The 17,988-nt window shown below is 32.9% G+C and overlaps 1 protein-coding gene across 5 annotated transcripts in view; it reads left to right on the top strand.

Moving 5' to 3' along the window:
- Nucleotides 1-17,988, top strand: part of rdgA (retinal degeneration A) — a 604,783-nt gene that overhangs the window by 488,001 nt on the left and 98,794 nt on the right. For all 5 annotated transcript variants that reach the window (XM_072538847.1, XM_072538849.1, XM_072538841.1 and 2 more), the window contains exon 8: nucleotides 10,310-10,434. In XM_072538847.1, coding sequence (XP_072394948.1) covers nucleotides 10,310-10,434 — 125 coding nt within the window. The remainder of the gene's footprint in view (nucleotides 1-10,309; nucleotides 10,435-17,988) is intronic.

The raw sequence follows: 17,988 nt of genomic DNA, 5'->3' as shown, positions 1-17,988 counted from the left end.
TCTGGTTTAGTACAGAAGCAGCTAATTGTAGTAGGGGTCTGAGGAATCCAGTTTCCAAAGGACAAAGATTTTTCCAAAGGACAAAGATTAATTATTGTTACGGCTGGTAATGAGAACGGCTTCGTTAAGGGTTCGTATTTAAGGTGGAAATCTCAATTTAAATAAGGTGATTATCACGACCATATGAACTTTGAGAATTACCAGAAATGCTGTACAGATAAACAAGAGGATAAACACAAAACTAATACATGGCAGATATGCAACTATGGCTTAGGGCAGTGATGGGCAATGTATGGTCCGCTGGCCAACTTTGGCTCTCTAAATATTTAATCCGGCCCGCTGAGGGTCCATCGACATGGATAGTTCAGGTTATATTTATATTTTGACGATCGAGAAGTTTAAAGGAGATTCCACTTATGGTTTGTTTTTAACCAAGAGGAGTAATTCAAATTTACCGCGCCGTAATGCTTGTTTGTAATTGGTCCAACCGCAGGTAAGTTTACTCCACTAAATTATGACATTTTTGACACTAATGACATTGATGAAATTATAAAATTCAAATTTTATATCGACGATTTTTTACATTTCTGCGTTATTCCTTTAATTCTTAAATTTTTCGTTTGCATTTATTTAAAAAACAGTTCTTTTCAGAACTATTTAGCGACGTATTAGTGTCATTTATCATCAAATGAAAAAGAATGCATTATAAATATGTTTGTATAATATATACAAACAAATAAAAATTGATAATCCTGGAATGAAAATAACAGCCATGGTAACAAAAATAAAACAGACAACAGGTTAGTTTTGCAGAATAGTTATTGTTAAAATCAAGACTTACTAAAGTAATGTGCTAATTTTAGGTTTGGCGAATTCAACTATTTACAGAACAATTAAGGAATGTGAGCAGGCTTGAACAGTAAGATGTCCTGAAAATATCAAATTATCACGAATATATTACTTTCGTATACGTTCCGGACGATTTTCTTTTATAAGTGATAAACTCTAAAAATATTTTTATTGTAATTAGAAAGTCAAAAAAAATGTATATTGGAAGTGAATTGAAAAAAATTATTATTTAAACATAAATTAGATCCTCGAAGAAGCACAGCACATTTTATGTCAGTGTGGCAGTCTGGCAAATGTGCGGTTCTTTGCATTAGGAGAAGAAAATCCACCGGCAAATAGCTACATGGAAGGTACAGTCTCGACGCTATTAGACTTTATAAAGAAGGTCAGGCTAGAGAATGTTACCTAGGACTAGAGGACCACAATAGATCTGAAAAGGTCGCAGTGGAATAGGCCAAAAGACCACCTCTCTAAGTCTATCTATCGATCTAGGTTAGAATCGACGTGTGAGATTGTCCGATACTGATTACTAGATTACCGCAAGACCCAGATAATCAATCATAAAAGAAGATGTATTTGGTGACTTTTCTAGTAACTTTCTTGGGCGTGAATCTGTCTTTTTAGTTTACTCCTCCTGGTTAAAAAACAAACCATAGTAGAATAATATATGCATAATCTCTAGGTGAAGCTAAACTGTCTGGGTAGTTTAAGTGTTGCGTAATATAGGGCACAAAGCTTGGTGAAATTTGAGGTGCGGGCGGTGGGGCCGGGGGAGCGAGTGAACTCAATCGCTACTCGTCATTCGCCAGCTGTCACTAACTGAGCCGCACGAGTTACGTTAATTTTATTTTAATTTTGTCTCTCGTTCTTGCTAGCTCTCGTAACGCTTTACATTCATAATCGTTTGAAGAAATAAGCTGCGCTTTTGGGATAATGGCGTAAAAAAAACGAAAAGTCGATTAAGAGTGACGTCCCTTTAAAGATGAATGGGCTTGATAATACTTTTTTACGGAATGCAATGGTAAGCAAGTATGTTTTATTTGTAATGAAGCAGCGTTATTATTTAAAGAATTTTAAAATTGCTCCTCATTTGAACACCAACAACTCAAAAACCAAATATGCTTTTCTGAATGACGCAGAAAAAAGGTAAATGCGGAAAACCTTAAAACAATATCTGATTAACGGAATAGATTTATAAAGCAAAACACCGTTCAAAAGGCTTCTACACTTGCCGAATATATTGTGGCTTATAAAATAGCTAAAAATAACAGATCATACTTAGAAGGAAAATTTGTAAAAGATTATATGGTGAGTGTGAGTAAAATTTTATGTCCAAAAAAAAATAAAGAGTTTGAATATGTTAGCTTATTGCTAAAAACAGTAACAACACGAATTTATGCAATTACACCAAACTCGTCAAGTCAATTTAGGCAGCGTATAGAAAACTTTAAATATTTTTGCGTGACGATGGATAAAAATAAGGATAGAAGTGACAGCTTAATTTTTAATCTTCATTAGAGGCGTTGACGACGAATTTAATCTTACTGAAGAGCTAGGTTGTTTGCAGTCAATAAAAGGAAAACGACAGGGCAAGTAATTTATAACATATTTTCCGAAGGTCTTCAAATGCGCCTATTTCAAAATTCTTCTTCAATTCTGAAGAGCTAGGTTGTTTGCAGTCAATAAAAGGAAAAACGACAGGGCAAGTAATTCATAACATATTTTCCGAAGGTCTTCAAATGCGCCTATTTCAAAATTCTTCTTCGTCTTCCTCTTTATAAGCAATTTTGCTTGTTCATTGGCAGATTATTACCTCTATGGAAGGTTGTCACTCCATATTTGGGCGGTCGTTCGATACTTCTTCTGCTGATTGGTGACTTATCTCTTGCTATTTTGACGACACAGGTCTCCTCCATTCTGCTTATGTGGTTATTCCATTTTTTTTCTATTTTGTGTCCATTCATTTATACACTGTACATTACATTTTCTTTTAATGTCTTCACTTCTCTTTCGATCTCTCAACGTATTTTCTGTAATTCTTCTCAGTACTCTCATCTCTGCCGTTTCCAGTAGCCTTTGCGTTGTGGCTGTATCGGGTCTTGTTTCTGAGGCATAAGTTATTATTGGTCTTACACTGGCTTTATAAATTCTTAATTTCATCTCAGTGTTAATATGTCTGTTTTGCGATATAGTGTTATTAAGACATCCTGCCAGTTTATTTGCTTTTTGTACTTGATCTCTCACTTCTTTGTCCAGGTCTCCATAGCTAGACAGTGTAATTTCCAGGTCATAAGACATGGGAAATATAGGAATACGTACTTGGTGGAGAAAGGCGATGGATAGGGACGACTGGAGAGAAATTCTTGAGGAGGCGAGGACCCACGCAGAGTTATAAAGCCAGAATGATGATGATAGATGCGTTATGTGTAATTGTACTTATATGTGTTGTAGAGAAGGTAGCTCTATACAACAATGTGTACTACTAAAAATAATTGAGCTTGAGCCCTTTCACCCTATATTTGAAGATCTATCCATATCCCTGAGCCCAGCGGACCAAGGTCTCATTTTTTTTATTTAATTTCAACTTTTTGATGAAATAATTTACAAAACCCCAAAAGATTAAGTTTTATTTTATAGGTCAAGAAGAACAAAAAGAAAACTTTTCAAACTCAATTTTCAAAAAATAACGATAAAAAGTAAAGATTGTAGAAACAAGTTAATTGAAGGATTTTTTAATACCTTTTGAACGAGCATTGGCAAATTAAAATTCATTTAGTAAATTTAAAGATACAGCTGTTTAGAAATAGACAGTTTTTCGAAAAATCGCATTTTTTATTATTTATAAACTGATAATACTTTTTCCTGATAATTTCAAATTGCCTAAAAATTTTAAAGAAGGTAGTTTTATAAAACACAACGAATTATTAAAATAGATAAAAAAACTAAATTTTAATCGTTTAAAGTTGATTCTGAAAGTAGATTGTTATTATTAATTAATCTGTTTGGATATCGCAGATGCAAAGGCACCTCTAAAGCACTACCTCTATTAATTTCTGACATTTAGAATGTTTTTTCAGTCAGTCTAATAATAATATGCCTTCTTCTTCTTCTTCAAGTGCCCTGTCCGTTGCGAACGTTGGCTATTAACATGGCAATTCTGATCTTGTTTGCGGCGCTTCTGAATAGTTCGACCGATGTGAGCCCGAACCACTTCCTCAGATTTTGGAGCCACGAGTGTCTTCTCCTGCCTGGCCCTCGCTTACTGTCTATTTTTCCCTGGACAATCAATTGCAGTAGACGGTACTTATCGTGTCTCCATATGTGGCCTAGATATTCAAGCTTTCTTTGTTTAATTGTATTCACGATTTCTTTCTCCTTCCCGATTCTTTGGATTACCTCTATGTTGGTAACATGTTCGGTCCAGGATATACGAAGAATGCGTCGGTACACCCACATTTCGAATGCTTCTAGTTTTCTCGTGAGCGTCTCCGTCAGCGTCCAGGCCTCCACACCATACAGTAAGATCGGAAAAATGTAGCATTTAACTAGACGTAGTTTTAGGGGAAGAGACAAATCCTTGCTTATGAGGAGCTTTTTCATATTGTTAAATGCTGCTCTAGCTCGTTCTATTCTCGTCTTAATTTCTGTGGCCTGTTCCCATTTTGCATTTACGTTGGTGCCAAGGTACACATAAGATTCTACATGGTCAATTAGTATGTTACTTATCCGTAACTGTCGAGCAGGCTGTTGCTTCCTGCTTATCAGCATCCACTTTGTCTTCTTGAAGTTGAGGCTCAGGCCGTATTCCTCACTAACTGAATAAACTCTTTCCATTACCTGCTGTAATTCGTCTATGGTACTGGCAAGGATCACCGTGTCTTCGGCATATCTTATATTGTTCGTTAACTCGCCGTTTATTTTTATGCCCTCATTTGCATTTTCCATACATTTATTAAATATTTCTTAGGAATAAATATTGAATAGGAGTGGGGATAATATACAACCCTGACGGACACCTCTTTTGATCTGCACACTTTTAGTGAGTTCGTTGCCAATTTTTGCTCTTGCTGTTTGACCCCAGTATAGGTTAGCCACAATTCGAATAATATGCCTGCCTTTGGATAATACAGGGGTTATTGATACTCTGGATATTGATATTCTATCTTTACAGCCCTTAAAATATGGTCAAACTCATCAATTTGTATTTGAAATTATAGATCTGTATAGAGAGAGAAGTATTTGAGATTTAGATAACCACATCTAAGGTCCCCGATTATTATCGTGCGCAATTCTGCAATATTCCTGCACTTTTTAATATTCATACTTCAAAACAGTTAAGTATTCAATATATTTATGTAAGCTGTCGTTACGGGTTAAATGATGGCTATTTAAATTGTGAACTTTACAAGAACTGTACAAAAAAAAACGGGTGTGGCAGTCCAGTGGGACTGCCGGTGGAAGTTACACTTCTATACACGCAGTCGGCATTACAAATTTATTTGGGAGTCAATCTGCACAATCATTACATATGTAATTCTATAGGTAAGACATAGAAGAAAGAGAAACAGAATTAATAACAACTTACTAACAATGAAGGATTGAATCAATATTTTGATGAAAATTTATATTTTTATTTTCATATATGTATGAAAGGAGTTAAATGCAAAAATTTTTTTACACATACTCTGCAGTAAAATTCATTGTTTATTTTGTTATTAATATAATAATACAATACAAATTAAACTGCAATATTCATAAGTATTTAAAAACGACAATAATATACATAAAAAAATACACTACAATACAGTGCAACATAATTCCATATAATAATACAATTCAAATTAAAATGCAATATCCATAAGTATTTAAAAATGACAATAATGTAATAATATTAATAAAAAAAGTCCTCCCCGACTGGGAATCGAACCCCGGTCTCCCGCGTGACAGGCGGGGATACTGACTACTATACTGCCGAGGACATGACACAAACATATTTCAAAATTGACAGTTCTGGATCATACAGTGATTTATTGAGATTATTATTTTGAAATACAAAAGACTAATATAATAATTATGAACATTTAATAAATAATACAAAACACATATCACCTAAATAATAATATTTTATTATATGTATAATATTATATGTATATATATATATATATATATATATATATATATATATATATCTTTATATAATATATATAATATTAAATTATATATACAAAAGGAACATTTTTATATTTGAGAGAGAAAATATATCCTCTGTCTCTCTCTTACGCATTATCTTACATATGTAATGATTTCACAGATTCACTCCCATACAAATTTCCAACGTGGAGCGCGCGTATAGAAGTATAACTTCAAAAACTACTAACTGGACTTGTAAAGTCCAGTTATTATTAAAGAGAAGAATGTAAGTTTACCGCTAAATATTTCACACATACTTCAACATTAAAACTATTATTGATATTATCATGCAGTTTCTCAAAGACTCTAAAATAAACACTTAATATTACACCACTAATTTTTAAAATGTTTGTAGCAAAGAAGTAGTCTAATGCGTTTTTCCCCTTTTAAACATAGACACATTCGTATTTTTTGTTCTTTATACAAAAGAAATAGTTTTGTTATTTTTTTTCGTCCTGGGCTATAACAACCTGAACCTCCGCGAGCTGTAATATAAAAAATGTTGGCAAGATTAATGATTAAAGTCCTTAAAGGCCTGAATAGAAACTAACAACGTAGAGACAGCTTACTTGGGTAAAAAATATTTAATGCCCACTAAGCTTTACCAAAAAATATATACGTCGTTGATTAAACCTCATCAATCAGTCAGGTTTTCACTCTGGAGTAATAAATTTAACATCAGGCGACATCTACGAACTCTCATTCCATGTACAAGGTAGCAACGCAATGATTAGCGGTCCGATTCGTCATAGTAGCTTTGGAATGTCTTAGATTGGAATAAGCGTGTCAAGTGAACGAAGTGGACGAATGGATTCCCTGACAGAAGCTTTTCGTCAAAGTCCACACAGGCCCGAAAACTTAATGAAAATTGCGGCTATTCGGTTGGACGTTTAGAGTTATATTACAAGTTTTCTGGAATACAGGATGATGTGAAACTGGACAGAAATACTAAATCTTTGAAAATGTGTGACAATTTTGTGCATTTTTGTGCAAAAAATTTATAAATTTGCAGTAATAAAATCAAAAATTTGTAATTAATATTGTCTGTATAATAATTATTTATACATAAATAACGTTGTCGTAGTATATATGTATTACAAATAGATTTGTTGACAGTTCAAAAATTTGTATATTTTTACAAACACATAAGTTAAATTTATATATTATAAACATTTTACTAGCTTATTATGTATATTTTCTGAACAATAATATAAGGCACAGAACGAATAATAGTTATTTAACCAACAAGTGTATTAATAAGGGCAATTAACAATTGAGATATTTTAACGCGTGAGCGGAGCGAGCGCGTTAATGTTCGAGATTGTTAATCACCATTTTAATTCACGAGTTCGTTACAAAACTTTTACGTCGACCGTACTTTTCAGAAATAAAGATATCTTAGTTTAAATTTTTATTTACTTAACGATAAACAACAATTTTTTCAGCTTTCATTAACTTTATTCAAAGTTTAATTTTCCTTAGTGGTAGTTTTATTATTGTAAACATTAATATTCGAAATAGTACAATTACTGAAATTAAAGGACGGTATTGATAAATGAATTCTGAGGCCATCTGTCTTCTTAAGACATAGTAACACTTATTGGCGAGCACTATTCTTCTTTTGATTTCTTCACTGACGTTGTTATCTTTGGTTTGCAGTTGAAGTCTATTGGAATTAGAGCATGGAGAAGAGTTGCCAGAGACAGGGGCGAATGGAGGATTGTTCTGAAGAAGGCTTTGGCTCATAAAGAGCTGTAACGCCACTGATGATGATGATAAATGAATATCTGCTGTATAGCATTTTGACAAATTTATATTTAAGTCTTTTTGGACCTCTGTAAATTCTGTGGTAGAAGAAGAATCGGTGGTGCTGAAGAAAGTACTTTGACAAGGTTTAGTGGTATTTTGTCTCAAGAGTTTTTCAGCCGTCTTAAGTTTATTCTGCATAGAATTATCTATATAACCTTCTGCTACAGCAGTCGATTTCCAGCCACCTAGTCTTTTAATAGCTGAAAAGTCTCCACCACTGTCACACAATATTAAGGCAGAGGAACGTCTAAAACAATGCCCAGTGTAGAGATGCGGGTGCTCTAATTTTAAGAATTTAACAATAACGGAAGGAATTTTGGAAAACGTATTTATGCTAACTGGCTGTGTGAACATTTGTTATTTTTATAAAAAATGAAAAATCGTTTATGTGGTGTGTGTTCTTAAAGAAATATAGTTTTTGATCGCCTTGGGAATGGTATTTTCTTCGTTATCTACTATGGTCAATATTCTAATTGTGTGTTTTTGATACTTTTATTGTGACAAGAAACTTTGACCCCAAGACTTGAACGTTATGTGTTTCTAATTTCAATAGTTCGTCCTTTCTTAACGCATCAGCCACTCCGAAAATCAATGCAATCTACAAAATGAAATGTTATGACATACGAGTATTAAATATATAAACTTAATTTACGGGTTTACCTTTATCATTCGAAACACGTCGTTAGGAGCATCAGATATGAATTTCTGGACTTGTTCTTTTTCAAGTGTTTTTGATTTCTTTGGTACATAACCTGTTCTTTTTTTCTTGATAAACATAATTATCTTATTATATTTAGATATATCAATGTTTGATTTTAAACTTAAGGTTGATCTTAGCATCGAATATTTGGGCCACAAACTTGCTATTAGTCCTTTTTCGGCAATGTTTGAAAAATATGTCAACAATACAGATTCTGAATATCGTATTATTTTTCTCTCGTCACACCATGCAATAAATTCAGACACAATGAAGATACAAGATACAACACTCTGCTTTTTTCAGGCAGTAAACTTAAATTAAACTCTTCGTCAATATCCATCTGTTGATTTTTCAAATGCACAGAATTTTAAACAATAAAGTAAATAATAGCATACAATGACAAATAGTACTAACAGTGGCTACTTCATTTTAAATTTTTTAGTGAGAATATAAATAGGTATATGTGTGGTTGCCTACACCACAGATCACCGCCAATCACAGAGCGTTTAATTAATTTATGCAAGCAATGTATGTTGTGTTGCCTATAATGAAATCGTTCATTAACAGAAAATAATTCATTAATAGGGGTCATTAATCAATGATTTTGAGGGTGTTAAAATTGGTCATAAATGGACGGTCGACGGAAAAGATATAAAAAAGATACAAAATTTCTGGAAGCAGAAATTTAAAGCTCAAAAACTTTACTAAAACGATATACACAGACTGAAGAATTAAACTCTATTCGGTGAATTTACATGGGTTTCGGATTAAGTAAATAAGCATCGTGTTGGGAATTGGTCTTTATTGTACAGCCAGCAATTGACGGATAGATGCCAATTTGCGCAAATTGCATGACCATGAAACATAAACAAGGTAAAATTTGAAAGCCAAAACTTATAATACAAAAACGAAATTAAAAGATATTTTTAAACGTCAAATTTAAATGACAAAGTAAAAATCAAATCTCGATTAAATATATTTCATTTAATTCTAACAAATTATTCAGAATTTAAAAAACTGATTAAATTTAGTGTACCTACATAAATTAAATAGTATCCATGCATTGTTAAATTGCATGATTTTGATTATTTAATTAATTTATATCTGCGCATTAAACCATTCGTTTAAAAACTGTCTTTCGTAAATTTAAGAAGGGTAATTAACTAAAATAAATGCAAAATCTCACCAGGGGCGCTATCAATTTTCGACAAAAAGCGGACCTTCAATTAACTGTTTAAAATATGAGCTTTTTATTTAATTATCCGTTTTTCCAACGAAAAGTTTTCTCTTCTCTTAAATCAACTCGGGCCGAAAGAGGATCCTCTTTTGTAGAGAAGTAATTTGATCTTGAAAAGTTTTAACTACATTGCAGATAATCTTTGTCTACAGCTTAGGTTATCTTGATTTCTACAATTTTAAACTATATACAAAGTGTTCCACGAAGATAGTAATTAATAAAAGATCGCTTTTGAATCAAATCGTAATTTTTTGTTGTAAAACCATATTTAGATAACAACGATATTAAATTCTTAAAAAAACTTATATTGAGAACAGAAAGCATCCGTAAGATTAGACAAAACGGATGAAATACTTGTACAACGAGAAGTTCGTACATAATTAAATAATAGTAAATATTTCTGTTTGATGTTCAACTAACTTTCTAGCGATGAGTAAACGCTATTCTAGGTAGTTAGCCTGATAGATAATATTTTATATAATAATATAATATGCAATATGTTTATTGGATTTATCTTGTTTCAGGGGTCCATTGTAATAGTATAGTACCGCCTTCATGGATAGTAAAGTTGCCTAAAAAAGGAAATTTCAAGTCCAGTTTACGAAAATCGCCGAAGAAACGAACTAGCGTGAAGAAAAATAAGCATAAGGTAAGAAAACATAAGCGAAAGAGCTTATTAGTGAATAATTACATTGGTTCCATAAACCTGTATTGGACTAAACTTATACTGCTTGATGGCATCTGGAAGACTCGATAAAAATTAAAATGTCGAAAATAAATAAAATTTTAAAAGACTAAATCATCCTAGACTTGATTTTTATATATTTATAAGTAAATATTGTCGAATATATTGAAATGTCGCGTTTTTGCCTTTTCACGTCAAATTTTAAACATATCTTCTTTTCTATTGATACAGATATTGGCAATCGATTAGATGTACACTAAATCTGGTCGCTAATGTACAATTTACAGTTAATAGCATCAATTTCATGAAACTCTTTATATCAGTGTGACCAAAAACACCCGTTACCATAAAACCCTTTGTATTTATTCACCCCGGTGGAATTATATCCTTCCGGTTAGATCAGCTTTCATTAAAATGATCAAAATTTCTATCTCCGGTATCGATGTGACATCTAAAAACAATTTTAATTAGAGTGTAGACTAATTACTATGCGAAATACGTTCAATGAGGAATATCAGCAACGGAGGTTGTATTCATTTATAAAAGGGTTTTTTACTCATTAAGAATGTAGTACCACCAATTGGTCCATCGTATTTTTCTGAGGAATTCTGGATTGTATTAAGTTATAGGTTGAGAAATCATTATTGATTTTTACTTCGAAAGAACGTTCGTTAACAGGTTAAGCGCCACGACGGACACGTGTCCGATTTGAAATTCGCCGCCTGGGCCACAGTGCGGACACCAGTGTCCTCCTGACTTTAAATTTCTCATGACCATTACCCGGCCGCGGGGACACGATTTTATGCAAATTTAACATATAAATGTGTTTGTTATGGCCTTGCAATATAGAATGTTGAACCAGGTTCTGTGTAGCAAATCCGATTAGAAAAATCTGGTGTAAAAACTAACTTGAGGTCTTTCGTTAAGTATAGAAATAAGAATACCTACAATAGGAATGTTCACTAATTTTTAAATATTGTTAAATTCAATAGGTTATAATATATATAAAAACATAGCAAACATAAAATTGTTTAAAAATATATATTTCTTAAGATAAATCAATTCTTAATTTCAATTCTGATGGAGGCTTAAAAAACAGCTCCTCGCAGCGAGGCTACGGTGTGTGACGTCAGCAGTCGTATCGACAACTTGTTTTGTATAGGTATTTACGAAGTGTGAGCAGTTCTTTAAGTATTTAATCACTAATAATGAAGCCAAATAAGTGGTGTTTTGTTACTAGGTGTCTAAATACATCTAAAAACAATTCTGAGAATATTTTTAATATAGTTCCAAACAATTTAACACCATATTAACATAAAATTGTCAAACCACAGGTTTTTATATCTGTACCTCGGAGGGATACAACATTATGTCCATTTTTTCAATTTTGACACTTTTACAGACTAATAATTAACTTTTATAACTTTATTTAAAGGAATAGAGCACTAGGTCCTAAACCATTTGCTGATAAAGAAAGTGACCTTTAAAAGAACACCAAGTCCATTTTTACTTAGAGGGATAAAACACCATGCGGACTTAATGTTTTGTCCCTCTACGCATGTAAATTACCGCCGCGCATATCTCTATGATGAGAGGTAGACTGTTAGTGATCTAATAATAATACTTTTGCCATTTATGGTGTGTTTACAGTGGTTTGTTACTAATAATAAGAACAATGAACCATAATTCTCGTAGGAGAAAGATTCTTGAAGTACCTACTAAAAAGTTCTGCGAATTCTTCTACTGCATTTACAGGTAAGCTACCTTTTTGCTCATTATTTTTAAATTATTAAAAGCATAACCTAAAAAGGATAATGTAGTGATTTGATACCAACCTTAGACTAGCAATATTATTAAATCTTTTACAACCAATATTATACGCCTTGTTTAATTTCAGAATCAAATAATACACCAAGCAATGATGTTTTTAATGAAGAGCATATTATTAGAGATGCCTTGAGTTTTGATAACGAAGATCAGTCTGATATAGACAGAAGTTCTGATAAACTATTCGTAGTGGAAATGAAATAAGATCTGCATTACTAAAATGGGCAGATACCGTCATTCCTGACAGTAACATAGAAGAAATCAGACTACGGTCTTACAAATGTTACGGCCAGAATAAAAATGAGCATTAATACTTGTTTAAAAAAGTAAAAATTCTCATCCAGAAGTTTCTACTAAAGAGTAATACCCACATGGAGGCGGACACTGTCCATGCGCTGATAGAGCGAAAGAGAAAAAACTTAACATTTCTATTTACACGCCCTGGGACTGGCAGCAGTTAGTCAGACAAACCTCAATGAAATATACCGTACATACTATGGAACTAGAAGAATTTAAAAATTTAAGGTCTTTGTATGATGTCAAAACATCTTAAAATCCGCCTTTGATTAATAGAAAAGAGACATTAACAAACAACAAGTTCTTCTGTCAAACTGTAAGTTAACTGCAAGTTAAACAAAACAACATTGGAACTCTGTTTTTAAAAAGTAATTTTCATGACGAAAACCAGAAGATTGACCTTGTTAGGTTTCGAAGGCGACACCTTACATTGTCAAAAGATTTGCAACTGTTATCACAAAGTCCAATACTTATATCACAACAAAAGTACAATGATCTATTGGCATTACTGTCAAATGTTCCTACATTTTGCCATGATTTTTATCAAAACTTAAAGCATACCTACTAGTAATACTAATAGTGACTATCCAGAAGGAGACTTACTTGAGGATGACTGAGTGGTTTGTACCTAAAATGCCATTTTTACATAAATATTTGTATTTGTAAAGGTAAATTGTATGGTTAAATAAATTTTGTCAGTAAAAGTCAAATAGGATTGTAGTTGTTATTGAATACCCCATACTAATTCTTACAGTACAATAACTTTATTAGATGGATACAACACCATGTCCGTTAAAAGGGTTAAAAACACAGGAACAAATTTGTTTTTAATTATAACAAATGTATTATGTAAATAACAATAAACAGAATGTTCTAGTAAAATATTGTTTCGATATCTCAATAAATAGCTGCAGAAATAATACTTTTTGGTGAAAAAAAGTTTAAAACTGCTCTCCTGTAAAGTTTTAAAAATGAACATAGTGTTGATTCCTTCCGAGGTACAGATATTTGCATTTATTTTTTTTCTAACTTGCATAATAACTGCCTTTTCTAGTTTTTCCCTCTCTTTGTAGTAAACACCACTTATTTGGCTTCATTATCACTGTATAAATACTTAAAGAACTGGTTACACTTCGTAAATACGTATACACAACAAGTTGTCGATACGACTGCTGACGTCACACACCGTAGCCTCGCTGCGAGGAGCCGTTTTCCATCAAAATTAAAATTAAGAATTGATTTATCTTAAAAAATATATATTTTTAAACAATTTCATGTTTACTATATTTTTATATATTTTATAATCTATTGAATTTAATTGAATTTAACTATATTTAAAGATTTGTGAACATCCCTATTGATAAAAAAATTTATTAAACAAATAAGCTATAAAAATACATATCTATTACAGGTATGTACATACATTTATTTCAAGAAAATTAATGAGTTTTGTGAAATAAATTGAAACATTCCAGACAAAACCTAGGACGACTTTGGCACTGGGCACAGTACGTTATTACTTTCTTCACTTTATTTTTATCTATCAGTCCATCCTGTTTTCTCTTGTAACATCCCTTGCAGTACCGTCTATTTTCCCGTGCCTTAAAGTCTAATTTTGTAAATACGAGAGCATTGAGGTTTACTTGTACGTTCATAAAACTGGACGCCTTCAAATTTTAACAATTCTTCAATAACTGCATATCGAAAATCATTATGTTGGTCTGTTCTGCCTCCTTGTAGATAAAATGGACATTAACAATTGAAGTACTTAATAAAATTTCTTTAGCTACTTTTTTGTACCAACTGATAGTTCGTCGCAGCGCCGTACTGTAACTCGACATCTGATTGGATAAATGAATGGAGCTTTTGCCTAATTTATAATAACTTGCCGCTTTTGATTTTTGGATATTATTTTCCCGGCGTTTAAGTTGGAGTATTTCAGCGTTGTGGCAGGTGGATAAAACCAAAACATCTTTTTTGTCATGCCACTTGAGGACACATATTCTTCTTTCATTTTCGCTGGCAATTAATTTACCTTTTTGTAAGTTTTTTATTTATTACTTAGGCTGGATTACCCTTGTGAATATTTCGCAAAGTTCAAGACAATGGGTGTTGTTATCCAAAAGTATGTTAATTGAAGGCTTGATTACTAGTTATCAGTTACACAAATTCTACCAAAGACCTGGTGACAATTTTAGCCCTGCACTGGTCTCTTCTTCTTTAAGTTCCATCTTCTATCGAAGGTTGGAAATCATCATGGCTCTGTGGACTCTGTTGACTGCCGCTCTAAAAAGTTCTGCACTACTGCATTCAAACCATTCCCTTAAGTTCTTCTTCTCTTCTTTAGGTGCCGTCTTCTTAGCTGAGGTTGGCGATGACCTCTGCAAAGTCTTTCCTATTTTAGGCTTTCCTTATTAAACTTTGAAAGTCTAATCCTGTCCAATTTTTGATGTTGCGCAGCCAGGTCATTTGTCTTCTACCCGGGCCGCGTCTTAAGCCAGGATATTGTTCTCAAGTTTTCGTCTTTTGATAGTTAATATTATTTCCGCCTCATTTCCTATCCTTCTAATTACTTCCACGTTTGGCATTCTTTGAATCCATGATATTCGTAGGATTCTTCTGTAACACCAAAATTCAAAGGCGGCCAACTTATTCACATCGACTTGTTTTAGTGTCCACGCTTCCAAGCCATAAAGAAGAGTAGAGAACACGTAACATCGAAGCATTCTCAGGCGTAGTTCTAACCTTATATCCCGGCAACAAAGAAACTTGTAGATGATGCTAATTCACCTTGCTTCTTTTTGCCTGAATATACACTTAGGTTTCACGTATCACCGTTCTGAGTACATAATTGAAATATTTTAATGCCATATTTATGGCACTTTTGTGCATTATACTGCTTGTAGAGTAAACGTCCCTTAAACGGTACCATTGTTTCATCGATGCAGAATGTTTTCCCTGGTGTAAATATTTTTTGATAGTTGCTTATGATTTGGTCTATAAGTGGTTGCACTTTATACAGTCGATCTCCTTCTGGGCACTTGGAGTTATTTGAGAAGTGCCACATTTTCAGAAGTAACTCAAATCGGTTGCGGCTCATAATATAAGTGGCAACATTATTTTTGAACATCCACTTCGTTGAAGAATAATCCCGAAAACAAACTGATGTTCGGGTATTACATATGTTTAGAGTGGTACAGTTTCGCTTATTTTATTTAGCAGGAGTTTTTCAAATATCTTCGACATCAAGGGTAACATCCTAAAAATAAGAAGAAGGTTTTGTAGGCAATTTATCTGGCTTACCAATCATTATAATATGAGCATATTTATACTGAATTGGAAAATGGCTTATTTGCAGAGCATTCTATTGTAAGTAATAGTACCTAAGTTAGTACTCATTATTATTCTGCGAACCTCGAATAGGGAGAATGATTTTACTATAGGTAATAGTTGGCAGGGTCCATCTAGATATTCGCTAGCTACATCAATACTTATGTTTGACCTAAATTTAAAGTAAATAGCTAAACTAAACTAGGCCGTTCTGAAGAGCCCTTTTAGGGCAAATCTTAACTGTCTTTTTCTTTTTATTCCGATATACTCTGTACGAATACTAGAAACCAGATTCGCTAAGAATTTTTGCTTAGTTGAGAAGATATGTTGTGGAATGCAATTTTTAGGTTCCCCATGTCTCTATTAACATCTTTATTAACGTCTGTTTTGCCTTGCAATTCTTAGAAGTCACAGATTAAAGCAAAAATCTGAATTTGGTTTCGAAAATTAGTTTACGGATTTTAATATCAGATGTCGCTATTTGCGTCCATACGAGGTCATGTTAGAGTTGTTTCCTAAGACAGAAGAGATTTATTTTCACGCTCAGAGCGACTGTGAATATCCGTTCTGAAGAGCCCTTTTAGGGCGAAATATGTATAAGTGGATCCACAGACGCACTATATGTAAAATCAAATCTTAACTGTCTTTTTCTTTTTAAACAACTAAACTTATAAAACATAAACCAAATTTAAACTAAAACAAGAACTAGGTACCAACAATACCAAAACCTGTTGGAGATAGATTCAATTATTAATTAAAGCGCCTTCAAGAGAAGAAGGTTGTAAACAGACTAGAGGAAGAAATAAATAAAAAAACTAGAAAATCCAGTCAAACAGGATATAGATGAAGAGTGGCAGACCGTACAGACAGACATGTCGGAAACAGCGGAAAAGTGTATAGGAAGAGAGCATATAAAAAGACTGGTTCGATGAAGAATGTAGGAATGTTTTGGCAAGAAAAAACAAGGCAAAACTACAAAGAGATAAAGAAAATACCCAAAATGCGATTAAAAACTGTATGGCAAGAAGAAGCGAAGGGAAAAGAATTTGCAGAAAAAAGAAAAGAGAACAGCTAGAAAGCAATTGAAAAATATAGAAGCTTACATAAACAAAGAAGTAAAGAATTTTAACCAAGAAGAAGACCAATATTTAAAGAAACTACAAATAATAATCCATAGTATTGCAGATACAAAAAGGCTTACTTCTGAAACAACAGAAAAATTAAACAGATGGGCGGAATATTTCGAAGATATATTAAATACAGACCAACAAAAGCAACTTGAGGGAAATGCGAATTGGCAAGAAGATGAAGAAGGGATCTGCGAGGCACCAACTTTAAATGAAGTCAAAGAAATAATAAGAGACCTAAAAATAATAAAACTGCAAGAGAAAGTGGTATCTAAGCTGAGATTTTTAAGGAAGGTGGCGAAAGATTGAAGGAAAAGATATTTCACTTGGCACTAGTAATTTGGTAAAAGGAAGAAATGTCGGAACAATGAAATAGCGCTCTTATTTGTCCTCTCTATAAAAAGGAGACAAAATGTAGTGCAAAAACTATAGAGGTACAGCACTATTAGAAGTAGTCTATAAAATACTTGCAAAAATTATTAGGAAAAGAATAATAAAACATGATATCAAAGTGATTGGAGAATACCAGGGAGGTTTTAGATCGGGAAGAACAACTACTGATCAAATAAGTATGTTAAAATTAATACAAGATTAATGAAAGGAAGCGGAGCGATAGGGTCACTAAATCTATTACTGAAAGCAAAAAATGTGTCAAGAACAGCTAAACTGCGAGTCTGCGAGACAGTAATCAGACATACAGTGACGTATGCCACTGAAACATGGATTATGAACCAGCGGGAAGAAAAGAAAGTAGAGATCTGGGAAAGAAAGTTGCTCAGAAAAATCTTTGGAGGAAAAAAGACTGCAGAGAATATTTGGAGAAGGCGAACGAATAAAGAAATAATGATAATATATGGAAACCCAGCAAAAAATACGAGCCCAACGGCTTAGTCACATTATACGAATGCAAGAGAACCAAAAATGTTAAAACAATACT

Source organism: Diabrotica undecimpunctata, chromosome 1, assembly GCF_040954645.1.
Source record: "Diabrotica undecimpunctata isolate CICGRU chromosome 1, icDiaUnde3, whole genome shotgun sequence".
NCBI lineage: Eukaryota > Metazoa > Arthropoda > Insecta > Coleoptera > Chrysomelidae > Diabrotica > Diabrotica undecimpunctata.
The sequence above is the reverse complement of the archived record's forward strand: the minus strand, read 5'-3'. Positions and strand labels throughout refer to the sequence as shown.